The sequence below is a fragment of the Podarcis filfolensis genome (genome assembly GCF_964270895.1).
Source record: "Podarcis filfolensis genome assembly, chromosome: 8".
Lineage (NCBI taxonomy): Eukaryota > Metazoa > Chordata > Lepidosauria > Squamata > Lacertidae > Podarcis > Podarcis filfolensis.
In genome coordinates, this window is record NC_139611.1 from 60,936,845 (window position 1) to 60,954,591 (window position 17,747).

General features: G+C 41.4%; 1 protein-coding gene across 12 annotated transcripts in view; it reads left to right on the top strand.

Moving 5' to 3' along the window:
- The first annotated feature begins 3,561 nt into the window (after positions 1–3,561).
- ZMYM4 (zinc finger MYM-type containing 4) overlaps positions 3,562–17,747 on the top strand; it is a 56,635-nt gene continuing 42,449 nt past the window's right edge. For 3 of the 12 annotated variants that reach the window (XM_083625437.1, XM_083625429.1, XM_083625426.1), the window contains exon 1: positions 9,637–10,019. Coding sequence is in view for 2 of the 12 variants with exons in the window: in XM_083625424.1 (XP_083481550.1) it covers positions 3,765–3,773; positions 7,436–7,504 (78 nt within the window). In the remaining 10 variants the exon portion in view is untranslated. Of the gene's footprint in view, positions 3,774–7,435; positions 7,505–9,626; positions 10,020–12,170; positions 12,217–17,747 lie in introns of those variants that run through there. The other 9 variants (XM_083625435.1, XM_083625433.1, XM_083625427.1 and 6 more) reach the window with 7 other exon arrangements.

Genomic DNA, 17,747 nt, shown 5'->3' on the forward strand with positions numbered 1-17,747 from the left:
CCTCCCCCTTGAACCCACCAGTCTGACTGCTCTTGAAAGTGGGAACATCAGGAGGATCTCTGTTGTCAATCTTAAAGTACAGGAAGGTTGATATGGGTGAAAGCGATACTTTGAATAACTTTAAAGCTGAGGTCATGAACCAACGGCCCTTGAGTTTATGGGCCCCTCCAGAGAGGTGATGTCTGTCTGCTCTTTTGTTTACCGTGACCTGTTGTTTGTGCTGCAGTTAATAATAATAATAATAATAATAATAATAATAATAATAATAATAATAAAAAATACCTTTATTGTCAATATTGTTAATATTTTAAATGTTCTCCAGAAGGCTGTTGCAGTGACATTTATGAGGTAGTCCCTTGTAAGGCAAAAGAGAATTGGAAGTACTCACCAAACCACTTTGGGAAAAGCAATAATAGAATTGTAGAGTTGAAAGGGACCCAAGGGTCATCTAGTCCAACCCCCTGCAATGCAGAAATCCTGGGTGGCCTCGAACCACCAACCTTCTGGCTATACAGTGGTAGCTGTATGCTTCAGTGGTTACATACGCTTCAGGTTATATACCCTTCAGGTTACAGGCTCTGCTAACCCAGAAATATTACATTGGGTTAAGAACTTTGCTTCAGGATAAGAACAGAAATCGTGCAGCAGCAGCGCAGCGACAGCGGGAGGCCCCATTAGCTAAAGTGGTGCTTCAGGTTAAGAACAGTTTCAGATTAAGAACAGACCTCCAGAACGAATTAAGTACTTAACCCGAGGTACCACTGTACCAGAATAACAGCCACCATAGTCAATGCATGTTCTGTCTGGGGATGCAAGTAGAGAACACACAACCAGAAAATATTGTTACATTAGACCCTCCAAGTGTCCCTATTTTCCACAGACGTCTCTGATTTAGAGAAGCAATCCCAGTTTCTGATTTGATCCCGGAATGTCTCACTTTTCCTTAGGATGTCCCTATTTCCATTGGAGAAATGTTGGAGTTATCTGACCCCCAAGCCGTCTGAAGGCAATCCTGTATGGGGAAGTTCTTTTAGTGTTTAATGTTTTATTATCTTTTTATAAATATTGGAAACTTCCCAGAGTGGCTAGGGCAACCCAGTAAGATGTGTGGGGTATAAATAGTAAAATTATCGTTATGGAATGCGACGTCCCTGTTTTTATCGTCGAAATGTTGGAGGGTATGTTACATGGCACCCCAATCTGTGAGCAGTGAGACTCCAAGGGCTCCAGTTCTTTCCCAGAGTTCAGTTACCTTGGAATGAAGGTCCAAGGTGCATTTAGAGAGTGTGGTGCATTTAGGACATATGGTTTAATTTATACATATATACTGTACAGCCTGAGCATTGCTGAGATCTTGCTTCTCTATCAGGGTTCTATGGAAGCCCCAAGTCAGAGCAGACATGTCTCTGTCTCTCCAGCTTCCAGCATCAGCCATATTTACACACACAACTCTTTCATACACAGCTGCACGCCACCGCCACCCCCAGCTTGGCCTAGTATTTTCCATTCTAGTATGACCTGGCATCCAGCCAGTTGAGGGGGTGGGGAAAATGCCTTCCTCCTTCCTGAGAGCACTATCACTTAGCTATCCCTATGGCAACCTTTCTCATTTTTAGATGCTTATGAGAACTTAACAGGCCAAATGTCGCCATTGGCTTACAAAACAACAACAACACAACACTTGTGAGAGTGGTTCAGCAGTCTCCTATATCAGATCTTAAACCTCACAGGCTCCAGGTACACAGGTCTGGCAGGGACTCATGGGTATAACTCAGACTGACAATTAAAAAAAATGCATTCCTGGAAATCCTAGCACAGCCCATCAACCAGGGGTAAGGACACCATGGGCATAGCCGGGGGGGGGGGGGCTGTTGCCTCCTCTAAATAAAGTAAATAAATAAAATACTTAAACAAAAGTATAAATTGTAGAAAGGTTTTAAAGATTTTTCTGAACACTTGGGATCAAAAGAAGATAATTCAAAACAACTGTTTCATTCCGAATCTGCCAGACAGAGCCAGAGTATGATGACAAGTGGCTGTCCTGCCCTCCCCAACATAAATCCTGGCTATGGCGCTGTGGGTTAAACCACAGAGCCTTGGACTTGCTGATCAGAAGGTCGGCGGTTCGAATCCCCACGACGGGGTGAGCTCCCGTTGCTCGGTCCCTGCTCCTGCCAACCTAGCAGTTCGAAAGCACATCAAAGTGCAAGTAGATAAATAGGTACTGCTCCGATGGGAAGGTAAACGGCGTTTCCGTGCGCTGCTGTGGTTCGCCAGAAGCGGCTTAGTCATGCTGGCCACATGACCCAGAAGCTGTACGCCGGCTCCCTCGGCCAGTAAAGCGAGATGAGCACCGCAACCCCAGAGTCGGTCACGACTGGACCCAATGGTCAGGGGTCCCTTTACCTTTATGTCTATGGAAGACTCCCCTCAGAGGCAGATTTAAGGGAGTGCACACTGGGCGCAGAGACTCCAGGCACCACAACTATTATGTAAAATAGGCGGGAGGCAAGGAGGGGGGTGCTGAGTTTTGGCATTGCACAGGGTGCCACTGAAATTTGAGACTCCCGGGTCCACCACTGTATCCCTCCCTGCTGCATCACCACATGCAGCACACCAGACAACCCCACTCCATCCAATCCAGCAGTTGTCATGCCCAGTTTCTGACCCGGTGCCAGACAAGGAGTCCTCAGAGGTTGAACCAGACACCCATCGGTCAAAGACCTTAAGGAGAAGGCAGGGAACAAGTGCTGAAGATCCCCTTGAGACCCTTGGAGTTGTCAGGGGAGGAGACACAACTCAGTCCTTGAAAATAACAGCACAGTGGTACCTTGGGTTAAGAACTTAATTCGTTCCGGAGGTCTGTTCTTAACCTGAAACTGTTCTTGAAGCACCACTTTAGCTAATGGGGCCTTCCGCTGCTGCCGCACCGCCAGAGCACGATTTCTGATCTCATCCTGAAGCAAAGTTATTAACCCGAGGTACTATTTCTGGGTTAGCAGAGTCTGTAACCTGAAGCGTATGTAACCTGAAGCGTATGTAACCCGAGGTACCACTGAACTGTTTGCAAATGTTTCAGGATATGCTGTACATACTGCTTAATTTATAATAGGTGCATGCCCTGTAGCTTCCTGCAGAAATCCTGGAACTTTTCATATGACAAATGTTCCAGGCCTCCCCCACCACAAACTTTTGTTGTGGCTAAATTAGAGAAGTATTGCAGAACAACATAACACTGAATGATGTGCGGCCAGTCCGCCACTAGCATACAGTACTATTATTGTGCCAATTGCACGTTGTGGAATACACTCGTGAAACAATACACCAATCTGGTGGGGGCCAGCAATTAACCTGTGCAGGGTTTAGCTTCAAACTGCCTCTAACATGCACACCGTCTCAGATTGGGGGTTAAAATGAACATTATCCTCCCACAAAAACCCTTCATTTTGAAATAGATCAGCAGCTGCTCTCCTCCTCCCACCCTCTCCCCAGATGGACGAAGTCCAGGAAGTGTCTACCAATGGGTGGGACAAAAGAAGGAAGCTGAATTCCAAAGGGTCTAATGTTTCACCCAGCAACTCCTCACCACCCCACGCCTGTCATGCAGTTTAGTGAACAGAAGGCCTGGCAGCTGCAGAATTATTTCTTAGCAAATGAAGCCAGATCCTTATACAAAAGAGACGCTGCCTCTCAGTGATGTATTTAATAGATACTAGTCTCTCTCTCCCCCCCCCCTCTCTCTCACACACACACAGCCTTCCTGAATGTTTAAAGTAAGTTACATCAAAATTTCCAGATTTACAATATGTTGAAACAATGTAATGGATTAGAATGAATATGTTTTATGTTACACGATGCACAGTATCTCATCTTTCAATCATCTCCATTTCTGTTAATGTGTATGCAGTTTGTGAGTTTCATTGCTGAGTGGCAGTGTGAACACCAGTCCAACAGTCCAAATCACTACATCCCATTGGCTCTTCCCCCCACTTTTTAAATGAGTGTGCATTTACTTACTGAAAAAATGTTTAGACCATCTTTAAGGGTAAAATTATTACAGAGTGACTTCCAATTCAAATGCAATAGACAACAACCACAACAATAAAACCAGCAGTGAAAGACAGAAATAATAAAACTAATATCCAACCTGAAGACACTAAAATGCAGAGCACAACAACCACCCAAATCAGGAGGAAGAGAGTAAAACTCAGTAAAAAGGCTGCAAAAACAAGTGGATCAGAAGGGCTTTCTGTCGGAGCACAGTGGGTAATGAACAGGCCCCCCTCAAAGGTCCGAAGAAGTCCAGGCCACATCCAGGTTTTGAGGTCCATAGTCATAGTGGTAATAATTATTTAAATAAAAAATAAAAGATGATGACACGTGTAAGCAAAATAAGGCACCCTGCCACCTAAAGAGGGAGAGGACATTGTTAAACTGCTCCCTTTCCCTTATGGGGTATTCCAGAGCCTGTATAGAGTCCTATCGGTAGGAGAAAATAACGGAGGCCAACTAGAGTATATTGAGAAGCAAAGCAGCTAGTAAGCCTGATCTTTATTAAAGGAACTGTTGCAACAGGGTCCCCACTCACCACACACAAGAGGGAGGAGAACCCTGAACAATGGTGCACAAGCTCTTATATAGACCTTTGAAATTGCCCACCCTGTAGCCCAAGACCACCCCCGAAAACATCATACATACATCACAGAAGGAGGCAGTCTACAGCAGAAATCCTGCCTGCCAGGATACCTGATAATGGTCACTGACTGCATTACCTGGGCAGTCTGGCCATTCTTTTGTGATTGTTAATACTTTAGTTCCTGAATCCATGTCACAGGCTCACCCTATTCATACACAAATAAGCCCTTAAGACAGGATTTGCAAGACAATGGGAAGGCTTTCGCCATTTGCCTCCCTTACTGCAGAGGAATATTTGAGGTCATTGGGAGTCAAAATGGCTTCAGGATTGCTCTCCCATACTATTTCAGACACATGGTTCATAGATATGTGTGCATTTATGAATATTCTATATTTGAGACCTTAAAATTCTGATAACAGTACTGAAAACAGCATCATATGTAACCCTAACAGTGCCCCAATACACAGATCATCATGAATGCACAGTAAAGCAAGTGTCTGGAGGAGGCCTGTGTATCTTGTTGAAAGGGCTATGGCACCTCAGAGCCTGTAGACCCAAACTACCAAGAGGCAATCCTTCATGAGTCACACTGCCCTGGGATCTTGTTACAGAACCCCAGCACAATTAGCTCATATCACGTCTGCTAAAATCCTTAACTGCTGGAGGTGATGTGCTATTAAGGAACATACTTCTGCCTTTGGTGGCAATGCCCCCACATGTTGGGTCCCAGTCCACAATGAACTTTTTAGGATAGGAAAGGAACCCACTGCTTTTGTACCCAAACTGTTCTTATTATCAGTGTTCTATGGGCCAAGCAAATATATTAAATCTAAACCACTTTTATTATTTCTATTAACTGCAGCCCAACAAAATACAGCTAAACAATTTAAGACTTTGAAACAAAACGCTTGATTCTCCAAGCCTGATACAGCAATATTTGGCCTATTGCTGTGCCTGAAAAAATTACCCATAACATACACCTCTTACAAGAGAAAAAGAAATAACAGTTGTTCAGTGCTATTTGGTAGAACTTATTTTGTATCCCAGTACATCAGATATGCAGTCCTATACAGTATACGTCTTATGTCCTGTATGTCGTAAGACTTTTCTATGCTTGTCTCATTGTAATAATAATAATAAATTTTTATTTATATCCTGCCCTCCTCAGCTGAAGCCGGGCTCAGGGCAGCTAACAACAATAAAATAAGACAACAGTTTAAAATCATTTCATTTAAAAAATTACTTCAAATCAAGTTGATGGCAAACATTGGGTAGATTGCCAAAGGAGGGAGTCAGGCTGTGCCCTGGCCAAAGGCTTGGCGGAACAGCTCTGTCTTGCAGGCCCTGCGGAAAGATGTCAAGTCCCACAGGGCCCTAATCTCTTGTGGCAGAGCGTTCCACCAGATCGGAGCCACAGCCGAATCCATTGTAGATGGATTTTTTTTCTTCCTCACAATTGTACATCAGTAAGCTTTTGACTTCATATTCATCCCATGTTTGGGTTATATTTGCACTCTTTCCTTTGTCTGTTTATATATATATATTTATATTAAATGCATAATTGAAAATCTAATTAAAATAATGTTAAAATATAATCTGGGGGGGTGGGTCCTCCTTGTTTGAATTTCTTCAGGCAGATTATTCCTATAAGTACAGAGCCATTATTTTTTATATGGTTCTATTCTGCACCTAGCTCATATAATATTGTTTATGCTTTACCTATTTACCATATTAACCACCACAACAACAACAACATTATTCAGGTGTGGCTGGTGGGTTGCTAAAGGTATCCTGACTTCTGTAAACTCTTCCATCTAGAAGCACACTAACATGTTGGATGCCAAGCAGATTCAATGCACACTGAAACTGTACCTTTTTAATGACTCCTTCCCCAGTTCTGTATGCCAGCCATTTGTCAGCACTGTTGCTGTTAATGCTGCTGGGTTTGTTTCCTTGATGTCGTATTATTTAAAATGGATTTTATTGCAAACTGCCTCAAGGTGTTTCAAAATAGGTGGCATATACATATTTTTAAATAAATTAAGGTGTTTTATGGTGTGTTCGTAGAAACTCTCCAGTGAGTGCACATCTGAGGCTGCTGAATGCATGCAAATTGAACATGAGTGACATTGTTTTACAATCAGGCCTGTGTGTGAGTTGGGGGCAGGCAGGGGAGAGAGAAAGATTCAGAGGCACAGATGATGCAAGGCACACTGGCTTCAGCATAAGGAAAGATCCAAATGAGCAAAATAATCAGTGTGATTTCAGCTCCCATGCGAGCCTTTTGTCCTCTGCAGAGTGCATCCCAATGACATCACCAGTGCCATGGTAATGGGGATTGCCCCCTCCCCTGCAGACTGAACTCTTGCCTCTCCCTGCTTCAATTCCCTTCCGCACAGAGGATGTGGAATGATACATGGCTGAACGGATTGCTCTTTCTGCCACCCTCCCCTTCTAGGCCATCAGGAAAGTGCTCCTCGCCCCCACCACACACATTCCCAATGGCTGTGGCAGCAACTCATCCCCCTTCCTCCCCCCCAGCAATCTGTCACATTGAACCAAAGAGGAAACTGGCGTAGCCCTTGTCCAGCAGAAGTCGGTCTTCTTAAAGACACCTTATTTATTTTGTAGGATTCTTTATTTTGTAATATTGTTGCAGCCTTTTTCATACTTACCAACTGCTCTTTGTAAATATAGAAAAGAAATCTGAATATTTAACAGATGTCCTGTTTAGCGTTCAGTCGTGTGTGTCTATGGCCAGCAATAAAATCTGTTTTTAACCTGATGTTTTGATGTTAGGGAGAGATTGCAAGAAATGTTGGTATGCTGAGATTCTCTCTACCTGAACTGATGGAGGTTGCCTCAAGGGTAATTATTTATTACATATATTTCTATTACTGCCATCCCCAATCATATTCCCAGGTTGAATTTAAGCACTTAAAATGTAAATATAAACAAAACATAAAATGAATAGGCCCTGAATTCACAAGGTATCTCTGCCTTTTCAGGGGCATATAGAAGATTTCATAAGCAGAAGCACCTCATGCAAACCTAAGCAGTTATTTGACACCTCAGGCAATATATATAAATAGGTGTGGGGAAATATTTTGCCCCATTGGGGCAGGTATTTACCTTCCACTGCAGATCAACTTTGATATAGTGGATGGGGCCACTCACCTGTCAATATCTGACATCCTACTGATATTAGGTGAGTGGTTGTGCCCATCTGTCAAAGTTCATTTTTGGGGATGGGTGGAAAGGGATTGAATCACACACAGTAGTGCCAGCTGATGGACAGGTGAGCAAGGTTTGTGGGAAAATATGCTTGTGGACCAACTTGAACCTCCTGATGGGCCAGGTTTGGTCAAGGGGCCACAGCTTCCCTGCTTCTGATCTAAACGTTACCACAATTTTTAATGCTTAAATGCACTTTGATAGATCCTTAAGTGCTTTACATTAGCTTTTCAAACTCAGGAATAATTGTTGTTTCAGTTTATATGCAATTGCTGACAACTGTCCTAATCCCTTAGAGTCGGTTACACAGTAGGTACAAAAAGAGATAGACAAGATGCCATAACAACAATGTGTTATTTTCTGCCCTGATGTACTTTTATGGAGAAATTGGATCTTAAGTTTCTATCCTATGGACACTTACTTAAAAGTAAGTCCTGTGAATTTCTAAGGAGGGCATACTTCCAAATAAGTATGCATATGATTGGCCTGTTCTTTCCCCCCAGCATATTTCATTTATGTGTAAGGCATTTGAATTCTATGTTTAAATTTTAACAGCCGATTCCAACCCTAAGGTAACTAAAAATATAGCCAAGTTCCTTGTGATAGCCCTCAAAACTAGGTCATGATTATTAAAGGGAGATATGAGTTCTGAATCAAAATGGTCTATTTCTGATTGTTTTTGGATTTTATTACATTTTCATTTAAAAATTGTGCACATGTATATTATTTCTCTCTCTCTGCTATGGCTGTCTTGCTAACCCTATAATGTATTTTATGTTTATAATCACCAGCATAGAATTTGCCTTTTCTACAGCTGCCACATACTGGGTTGGTGTCTTCACTGCAGTTGGGATGACTTGGTTGAGCATAAGACTCTTAATCTCAATCTCAGGGTTGTGGGTTAATGGATCTGCTCGGAGTAAAATTTAGTTGAATACTGACCAATAACTTTATATTTACTTAAGTGCTTTTATTTTGTTAAATTTACCCTTTGAAAGACAATGGATTTTGTAACTTCAGTATGTGGTATTTGTCTGATCGGTTAATGATGTGATCTTGTCAGTCATTTATCCATCCTTGAGTTGCCTTATTTTTCTTAATATTTTATTAAAAATATTTCTATCCCACCTTTAAGGCAGCTTACACCATGACAGATTTAAAAATAGTTTCCAGCATTCTTTTTTATTGGTGTTTGATAACGGTTTTCTACGTACAATGGAACTATGTGACCACATGATTCACATCTAAGGTTTTTGAATCTTAGAATAAATTTAGCAGAACTATTTTTTAAATAGTTTGAAAAAAGTCTTTTACCAAAAAAGAAAACTGTGCTCAAAAATAATGGCTGAAGAAGCAACCATAGCATGAGCCACACCTTTGCACACTTTGAGGTCTGAGCACTGAGGCATTGGGGACCTTATGTGCTGTGGAAATGGAGCACTGCTTCTTCTAAGAGTTCCCCAAGCAGCTCACCTCATATTTTAAAGATTTTTTTAACCTTTATTCCTTTTGCACACGTTTTCTTATTATCCCTTTTGCTTAGTTTTGATCTATCTCAACCGCCCCCGACCCGAAATTGATGAATGGCCCTTTAAGAGGGCGCCATTCCTGGACCCGTCCTAATTCCATTTCTCCCTACGAGCGAGCAGAGAGACTCCCCAAGGCACATGCGCGAAGGGGTGGGGAAAAGGAGGAGGAGAAGGGGAAAAAGAAGGCAGGGCTTCAGGCCGGCAGGCGTGCGCGTGCGCTGAACGCATGCGCAGTGAAGTTCTCCCCACCCCTCGCTGGTTGGGCAGGTCTTTGCAGCTTTAAGGGGCTCGCGGGGCCTGGAGGGTTGAGTCCGGCCGTCACCACAATTGTTGTGTGTTTTTTTTAATTATTGTTATTACTATTATTATTTTGACGGAGAAGGACCCCCCCTTCCGTGAGTTCCAGAGGGAGGCGCTTCTTACTCTCCGCCTTTGCTCGCCTCCTCACGGCCGCTGGATATCCATCCCTTGGAGCGCCCCCTGAGGTTACAGCGCCTGCCCCCAACCACCTCAGCCAAGGGGTGAGGAAAAAACAACAACTTCTCCTCCCCTCCTCTGAGGCAGCGCCCCCCCCCTCAATATGGCGGCGGCCAAAGAGGAGGGGCCAGGACCGCGCGCCCGTGAGTGAATGGGCGGGGCTTAGGCTGCAGTGGGCGGGACCTAGGAGGAGTCAGATAAGCGTACCTGTTGGGGAGCCGGAAAGATAACGGTTGCCAAGGATGTTGGGGGTGGGGGTGCATGGTCTTAGAAATGGTGGGAGTCAAGTTGGTTGTACGGGGAGTTATGAGTTTGAAGTGGCTGTTGGGATGATGGGACATATTTTTTGGGGGGGGGCTAAGAAATGTTGGGGAGTTAACTGGTCCATTGATGACTACAGTGAGCGGGCGATTGTGAGTTGAAAGATTAGGGTGTCAAGGGTGAGGCACCTGGGGTGAATACAGTACTGTGGAAAGGGGATGGGTGGGTACTTCTTGAATCTTTGGAATATTAATGGGTGTCAAGGCTGGTAATGGTATATGTCTGTTGGGAGGGTGAGGGAAAGCATGAATAAAGTGTAATAGGTGGGTTAGGGAACTGGAGGATCATGATTATAAGGGTGAAAAAGATGAAATTTAGGCACCAAGATGGTGGCTTTGGGGCTTGTTAGTCAAGATGTGGATTACAAATGGCAAAGTAATCCTGATGGTGGGGATTTTGTACTAGTGGTTAATGCTAGGGTTTCATAAAGGATAAAGTCTTGTAAACTGGATAAGGCAACTTTTCTTGTGTGGAAAGATGCTTCAGATGTAAGGTTGTATTAGTTCCACTAACCTTTAGAAGCTTTATCAGTGTCATTCGGAACAAGCTTGATCACTAGTGTTGTTTTCACTTCTCCTTTGTGACCCATAAATGAAATAGCCTTGAGAGCAAGCCTTTGTAATGTGTGACCTGAACACAGCCAACCAACTTACATTAAGACTTACTGAATGCTTGACAACCATGGTTTTCCCAGGCTTTTAGATAGAAAAACAGAAGGTTTATCATGTATTTGGTGGTTTGCATTCAGTTTGATATAAAAGCTTATCAACTGGGTCTGGGATGCTGCTATATTTATTACATTCTAAGTAAGAACTGGTGTCAAACACAGAGACCAAAAAACCCTAGGCCATTCATTCAGATGCTTAATAATCTGATGCTGGAGGCTACATATTTAAATGCTTTCTAAGGGCTGATCACAAAATATTATATGGAGGTTACTAGGAATTCAAATGTTTTCCAGTTTTGATTCAAAGCCATGGTTGTAGCTGTAATTGGTATTTTAGAAATTGCATGCATCTTTAAGTTTTATAGAGAAACTGAAAGAAAATGTCAAAATATGCATCTGGAAGGGTCAAACACAAGTCTGATACACAACAATGGCAAATTATCTTAAAATTAGTTTAGAAGACAAGGAAAATACAGTATTGGTCAAGGGCATCAGTATCATTGTTGTCAGTAGTAAAGTTATTCATAATTGTGAATCTTCTTAATCCAAAACTACTTGCTTCCTACAAAGTTGCTTTGGAAGATTGGTACCACCAATGAGTATAGAAAAAGATTATTTCCACAGTTCTCCAGTACGCATCCCCACAGACAGGATCCTAACTCATTTATTCATAAGTAAGTCTCATTCATCAAAAATCTTGCTTCTCCTCATCCTGGCTCTTCAGTTGGGATTTTTTGAGGGGCTGCATTCTGGTCATGGGCATTATGAACTGGCCTTTTGATTAGCCTTTCTCCTCCGTTTGCTATCCAGTTAGCTGTTTCCTGCTTGCAGCTTGAGCAGGCCTGTTGTTGGCTCATTCATTTGTTTTTTATTCAAATATTTGTGCTTGTATCAAAATAATGAAAGTGTTGTACTTTATTGCTCTTGTACTTTATTTTTTTTAATCCCAAAGTTCAGCTAAGGAGGAAGGAACTGTATAGTGGAGCATCTGTAGCACTGGGCCCAGGATACATAGGAAAACTCATACAGAAAGATGGGATATCCCCAAACCCTGTCAGAAAACAGCAGAATGATATGGTTTGGCAATGATCACTGGATTCTCTGCAGCAAATGAAGGATAGTAATTGCAGAGAAATGGGCTAATGTGCAAGCAACTCTATATCTTATAGATGAGCAACCTGTTTTAAATTTTCCTTCTTGCTGGTCAAGCTGCATGTTTTTTTAACCAGAATTTTGCTGCAGCCTCACTCATGTTTTATGATGTCATGACATAGAATGGGTGGCATTTGCTATATAGAACAGATGGCATGCCTGCTGCATCTTGGATGAAGAAGAGGATGCTGGTTATATGTGTGAGTTGCTTTTCCCCCATGCAATTTCTGATGGGGCCATAATGGATTAGATCCTAACTTCTCTAACAAATGGAATAGAGTTCCATGAATGGGGCTTTCCTTATCCCCCCAAGTCTGTTCCTGACTGTTGGGGACCCATGGAAATGATGCAGGGGGCTGCAAACTGAAGGATAAATCAGTGGAAATTTCATTCCCTAATAAAAGCAGAAAAACAACTTGTGGTAAAATTCTGTGGTGCCTAACCAGAAGTTGAGTTCAAGGGCACTTACTTCCAGATAAATGAGTAAAGAACTGCAACCTTAGTATCCAAGTCAATATATTTACAGTCACATCTTGTGCATTTTTGATTGGAACTTAGTCCGACTGAATTATATTTATTCCCAGGTAACTGTTGTATTGCAGTCTAGTTGGGCTAACTTCTATTCTAGGAGGTTGAGTACTGTGCAGAAGTCTTGCCTATCTACACAGCACCAAAAGTTTACTTAAATTTAAAAACACTTAGATGTTTTGTACCACTAACTGTTGAATGGCATATCTTTTAATTAATGCAGCACATAATAAATATTTTCCAGATGCAGTTTAATATTTTGTCAGCTCCCAAGGCGGGAAAAACTTACAGTACTTGATTGATTATTGGGATGATAGCATGCCTGGATAGAAGCAACTTCTTAAAATGGAAAATTTCTTTTAATTATTACGAATTTTGCTTGTGCCCCTGTGTATAAAGAGGTCAGGATTAGATTTGGGTGTTCTTGGCTGTAATTCTAACCACCTTACTGTGGATGTAAATTACAGTATAATTGCAACTTTTATGCATTATGTTAAGGATATGGGTTGTTAGTTCAAATGGATATTAATTGTGCGGGTTTCTTTTTCTACTATAAATGAAGTTTCATAGTAGACTTGGTAAGAACTGAAATTCCTCTACATCTTACACACATTTTACTTATGCAGATTCAGCTTCATATTCTTGGCTTCAGCCTCTGGGATTATGGGGGAAAGACCCCTCAAGTAGGGAACCAAGGAAAAAAGTTCCTCTTTTAAAACAGCGTCTAGCCATTTTTCTGCAAGGAACATCACTGAGCGGAGTGGAGAAGTGGCGGCATTGTTGCGGTTGCTCTCTAGTCAAGAGGCTGTGCTGCCAGCTGACCCGCTAGCAGTGAGGAAAGTGGTGTCAGAACCAATCCTGCAGTGAGCATTTAGAGCTAGGAAAAGAGGGAGGTGATTTTCCAGGGCCCCACCTGGGATGGAATGTGGTGATTCTGAGGAGTCCAAGGTTCTTGACTATATGCAATTTTGTGTATGTTCGCTCTGTCCAGAACCTATCCATCACGTAAGATGCAGTCACTGTATAGGGATTTAGGTTCCAGCCTTCAGCCCATTTCCCCATGATTAATGGGGGTTTTCTGGGAAAATTTGAATTAGATTTTTTCCATTGTCCTATACGCATTTAACTTGTGGGCATTCAGCTTTGTGTGTACGACAAAAAAGTAACAAGATTAGAAAGGGGGTGGGGTACCAGGAAAAAGCATATTGGCAGATCCACCCACCATTTAACCCAATGGGTTTTGACCATACATGGTTTTGGCTTTAGGCACAATCTGCGGAACATAACCCCTACCCTGCTTAAGTTGTGGGTTCCCTGTAACATGTTTGCTTGATTTCCATTTAGTAAACAAAACTTTAAAAATATATTTGTTTTATAAGCAATATAAATATCTGAAAAGTTTATCCCAGTAGCTAGTAAAAGTTGAGCATTGTAATGCAGTGAGTGGGTGGAAGTATTTGAAGTTGGGTTGTTTGGACAAACCATAAACTTAAAAGTTTAAACTAAGTACATTTTGTCCCAGTTCAAATGAAATAAACTGTATCCATGTTGGAGGAGGGGAGGGGATGTAGCAGTATATCAGTCTGAAGCTTGTTTATGTAGCAGTTTTAATTAAATTTATACACCACTATTCAAATACATTCTCTGGATAACTTAGAGTAGAAACATCACAAACTTCATTCACTTAGTGCCAAGATCAGCCAAACCATGATCTGGCACTAAGTGAATGAAGCATGTTCTTGGTGTTTCTCTCTTCCCTTGCACATCTAGATTTCACTTCTTATTTCTGAACTAACCCAGTGAAGTAGTGCTCATAAATTCATTCATTATTTTATTTGTATGCCGCCTTTCCATAGATAAAATAATGCTCAAGGCGGCTTACAACATGACAAGATTTAATTACCAACATAGCAAAGTCATAAACAATAAATAAAGCACATCAAAAAGTACACAACCAGATGGAAAACAATTTCCACATGAATCATAAAATCTAAAACTAAGAATACAGCATTAATATCAATCACAATTTAAAATGACATAGATAAAAAATAAAAGCAATTAAAAAGAAAACTGAGCCCTCTGCCCAGCAGCAGCAGCACTCCTTATGGAGCTTGTCATAAATGACCAATTTGGTGACTCTTCTTTTTGGGGGTGGGGTGGGGTGGGGGGAGAATCAGCTCCAAAGCCATGTAGGTTTGTCAAAGCATGAGAATTGTGTCATCTTGTTTTCTGTCCCTGTCCTTAATTTATGTTGAAGAATTAAATTCTAGTTCCTTAAATAGGTTTTGGTGCCCAATTTGAAAGATGTTTTCCAAATCTGTTCTAGAAAGCTGTTGTCCTTCATCTGTAGACTTATCATTTTAATTATTCATCTGACAGTTAGTTGCTCTGTAAAGAATGAGATAATGAGAATTGTAAAGACTGTTATATGCTAAAATCACCATAGAAATGAATAATTATGACAATGATTGTTGTGGTGGTAACTCCTGTTTCACAATCTTTTATTTCTGTAAGTTTATTGTAGCCAGGGAATCCACTTCTGATTTTGGTAGTTTCATATCTGGGACATGCTGTTGCAAGGGTACATAACTTTTTCAAGGCCAAGGACCACAACAGATTAGTTGTAGCCTTCCATCCTTAGCTGGAGAACCAGGGTATCTAGATAAGGTATCTAGTTGACATAAAATAGACTTGTTCACTATGCAAATTATCAACTAAGTGCTTTTGCCAGCTAGGAGTGGTCAAGAGGCTAGTCAACCCGTATGCTCAAAATAATAATTTTAGCTGCTTAAAATCTAGAACTGGAGTGGGCCAAGAAATTTAGAAAGTTTGAAAACATAATAAATGCTGACGTCTTCTGACCCAGCTGAGTGGAGAGAGTTAATGTTTTCAAAGTGCAAATGTGAGAGCTCACAATATCTGTGAAGTGAAAAGCCAATGGGAAAACTCCAATGGGAACTGGGAGTCACTCAGAAGTGCCTCAGTGCTTGGATATTGCTCTTTACAGTAAAAATGTAGGTGTCATTTGAATATCTGGCTACACAGAACATTTAGGCTGCAGTACCATACTCATTTAGCTGTGAGTATGTCCCATTGAACTTAATGGAGCATATGTAGAAGTAGACTTGTTCTTAGAAGTGCTCTGTTAATGTACATAATCTCTAATAGGAACCAGTGTGGTGTAGTGGTTAGAGCACCTGACTAGGACCCCTCTCAGCCGTGATGTTCACTGGATGACCTTGGGTCAGTCACTGCCTCTTAGCCTATCCTACCTCACAGGGTTGTTGTGGGAATTAAATGAGGAGGGGGAGAAGCATGTCTACCACCTTGAGCTCTTTGGAGAAAAAGGTGGGATATAATTGCAGATAACAACAACTCGGTAGTGTATCATTGCTCTGCAGGTTCCTTCCCTCTCCCCATGATAGCAAAATAGTATACAATTATGTAATTGTCATTTTTATTCACTGTGGAAACTTGTGCAAGTTTTCTTCATTCACACATTTTATACAAGTTGCAGAATTTTATTAATTGCAGAATGCTCATGCAGATATCACTGTAGAATGTTTGTTTATTGGGCAGTGTATATATTAGTATGGGTTGTCTCAAGAAAACTGAAACAGAAAAGTACTCAATTCCCTAAATGCATTGAGATTTAATTTAGCATGTTTGCCTGGTAAATGAAGGTAGTAAAGTGTGCTTTTATATGCTGTGTAAATATCTTACTTCTTCCTTAATACCCAGAAGAAAAAGAAATGAAGGCCCTGGAAGCTTAACTGTTGTATCTTGTATCTAGATGTGCTCTTCTGTTTATGGACAAATGGTTAGCCTAGCTGAGGCTTCCACTAACTGAAAAGGGGTAGAGGAAATTTTTGCCAATTCTGCCTTCTCCCCTCCCACACAGCTCTATACCATCTGACGATTCCCCCAACCCCTTGGAACACTTTTTCAGAGGCCTGTATGGGAAAAGGTGAATTGGCAAAAAAAAATCCCCTTCTCTTCCATTTGTGAAGATGTACCTTGGGTCAAATAACCATGCAGGAACAGGTGGTGAAATTGAATTCAATCCATTGCTTTTTGCCTGCCCTGAGTTGTGTGCCCATTTGCTTCCTAGGGATAGTTACCAGGAAAAAGTCCTAACTACAACTTTGATTTTTTTATTTGTCTAATTTTGTATCCATACCAGTTGCTTAGCTTCATTTTTGTTTTGTTCATTCAATATGTTGTTCTGAAATGATTCATTTCTAAACAGTAGGAAATGTTCCACTGCACATCATTGCAAATATACATAGCACTCCCTATGCTTAGCCTAAAAAGCAACTGCTGCATATGCAAGTCTCTGTCTTTTAAAGCAGTAGACATATACTATTACAGAACTGGGTAACCACAGCTGCCCCAGTGCAAGTACAGGCACTGCACCATGGATAGTGTGGCAGTAGAGGTTGGAAGCAAGAGGGTGGGCAACAGCAGGAAGCTATTTATTTATTTTCAAAAATTATCACCAAAGTGGTAGTTTATAATAAGCTATTACTGTCGTTATCATTTGTTAGACTTCTTAATTGTTTGTTACTCAAAGGTCTGCAAGCAACTTAAAACATTTTAAAAACATAAATATAAATACATTTTAGTGTAAAAAAAACAACAACTGTAACAGCCACAGGAAGCTTTTGCAGCACGTGAGTATCAAAACTTTATCATCTTTGTCTTGTTAAAAGCCAGGGCGGGGGTGGGCTTTTCCTGGTATGCTGAAAGCAGCACAGGCAGGATTTTTTTTTTAAAGTAGCAATTTATTTTAGCCAATAATAATTATGCTTTTTCAGTGTGGACTTGCAATCCATTCAGGTGTAAAGTTCATTAAAAATAAATTGCTTGCTGCTGGCAAAACCTCCAAAGGGTCCCTTTGCCTGTTGAATGATATAAATCTTACTTATGTATGCAAGTATCTAACTTTATTTTTCCATGGTAGTTGTATGCGTGAACTGATGGTTCTTGACCATAGGAAGCTGCCTTATATCTGTGTGATAACCAGCTTCATATAACCAACATGCTTATAGTAATGAAGCAGTTAAGACCATAGAGTGTGCTGTCCTGCCAGGCTTAGCTCACCATGGGAGGGACTAGGCCATTAAGCCCTTGTTCCCCTCCAGTCAACATGAGAAGCTCAGCGTGTGAGGAGGTCTGAGCTGTTTGATGCAGCTGTGACCGC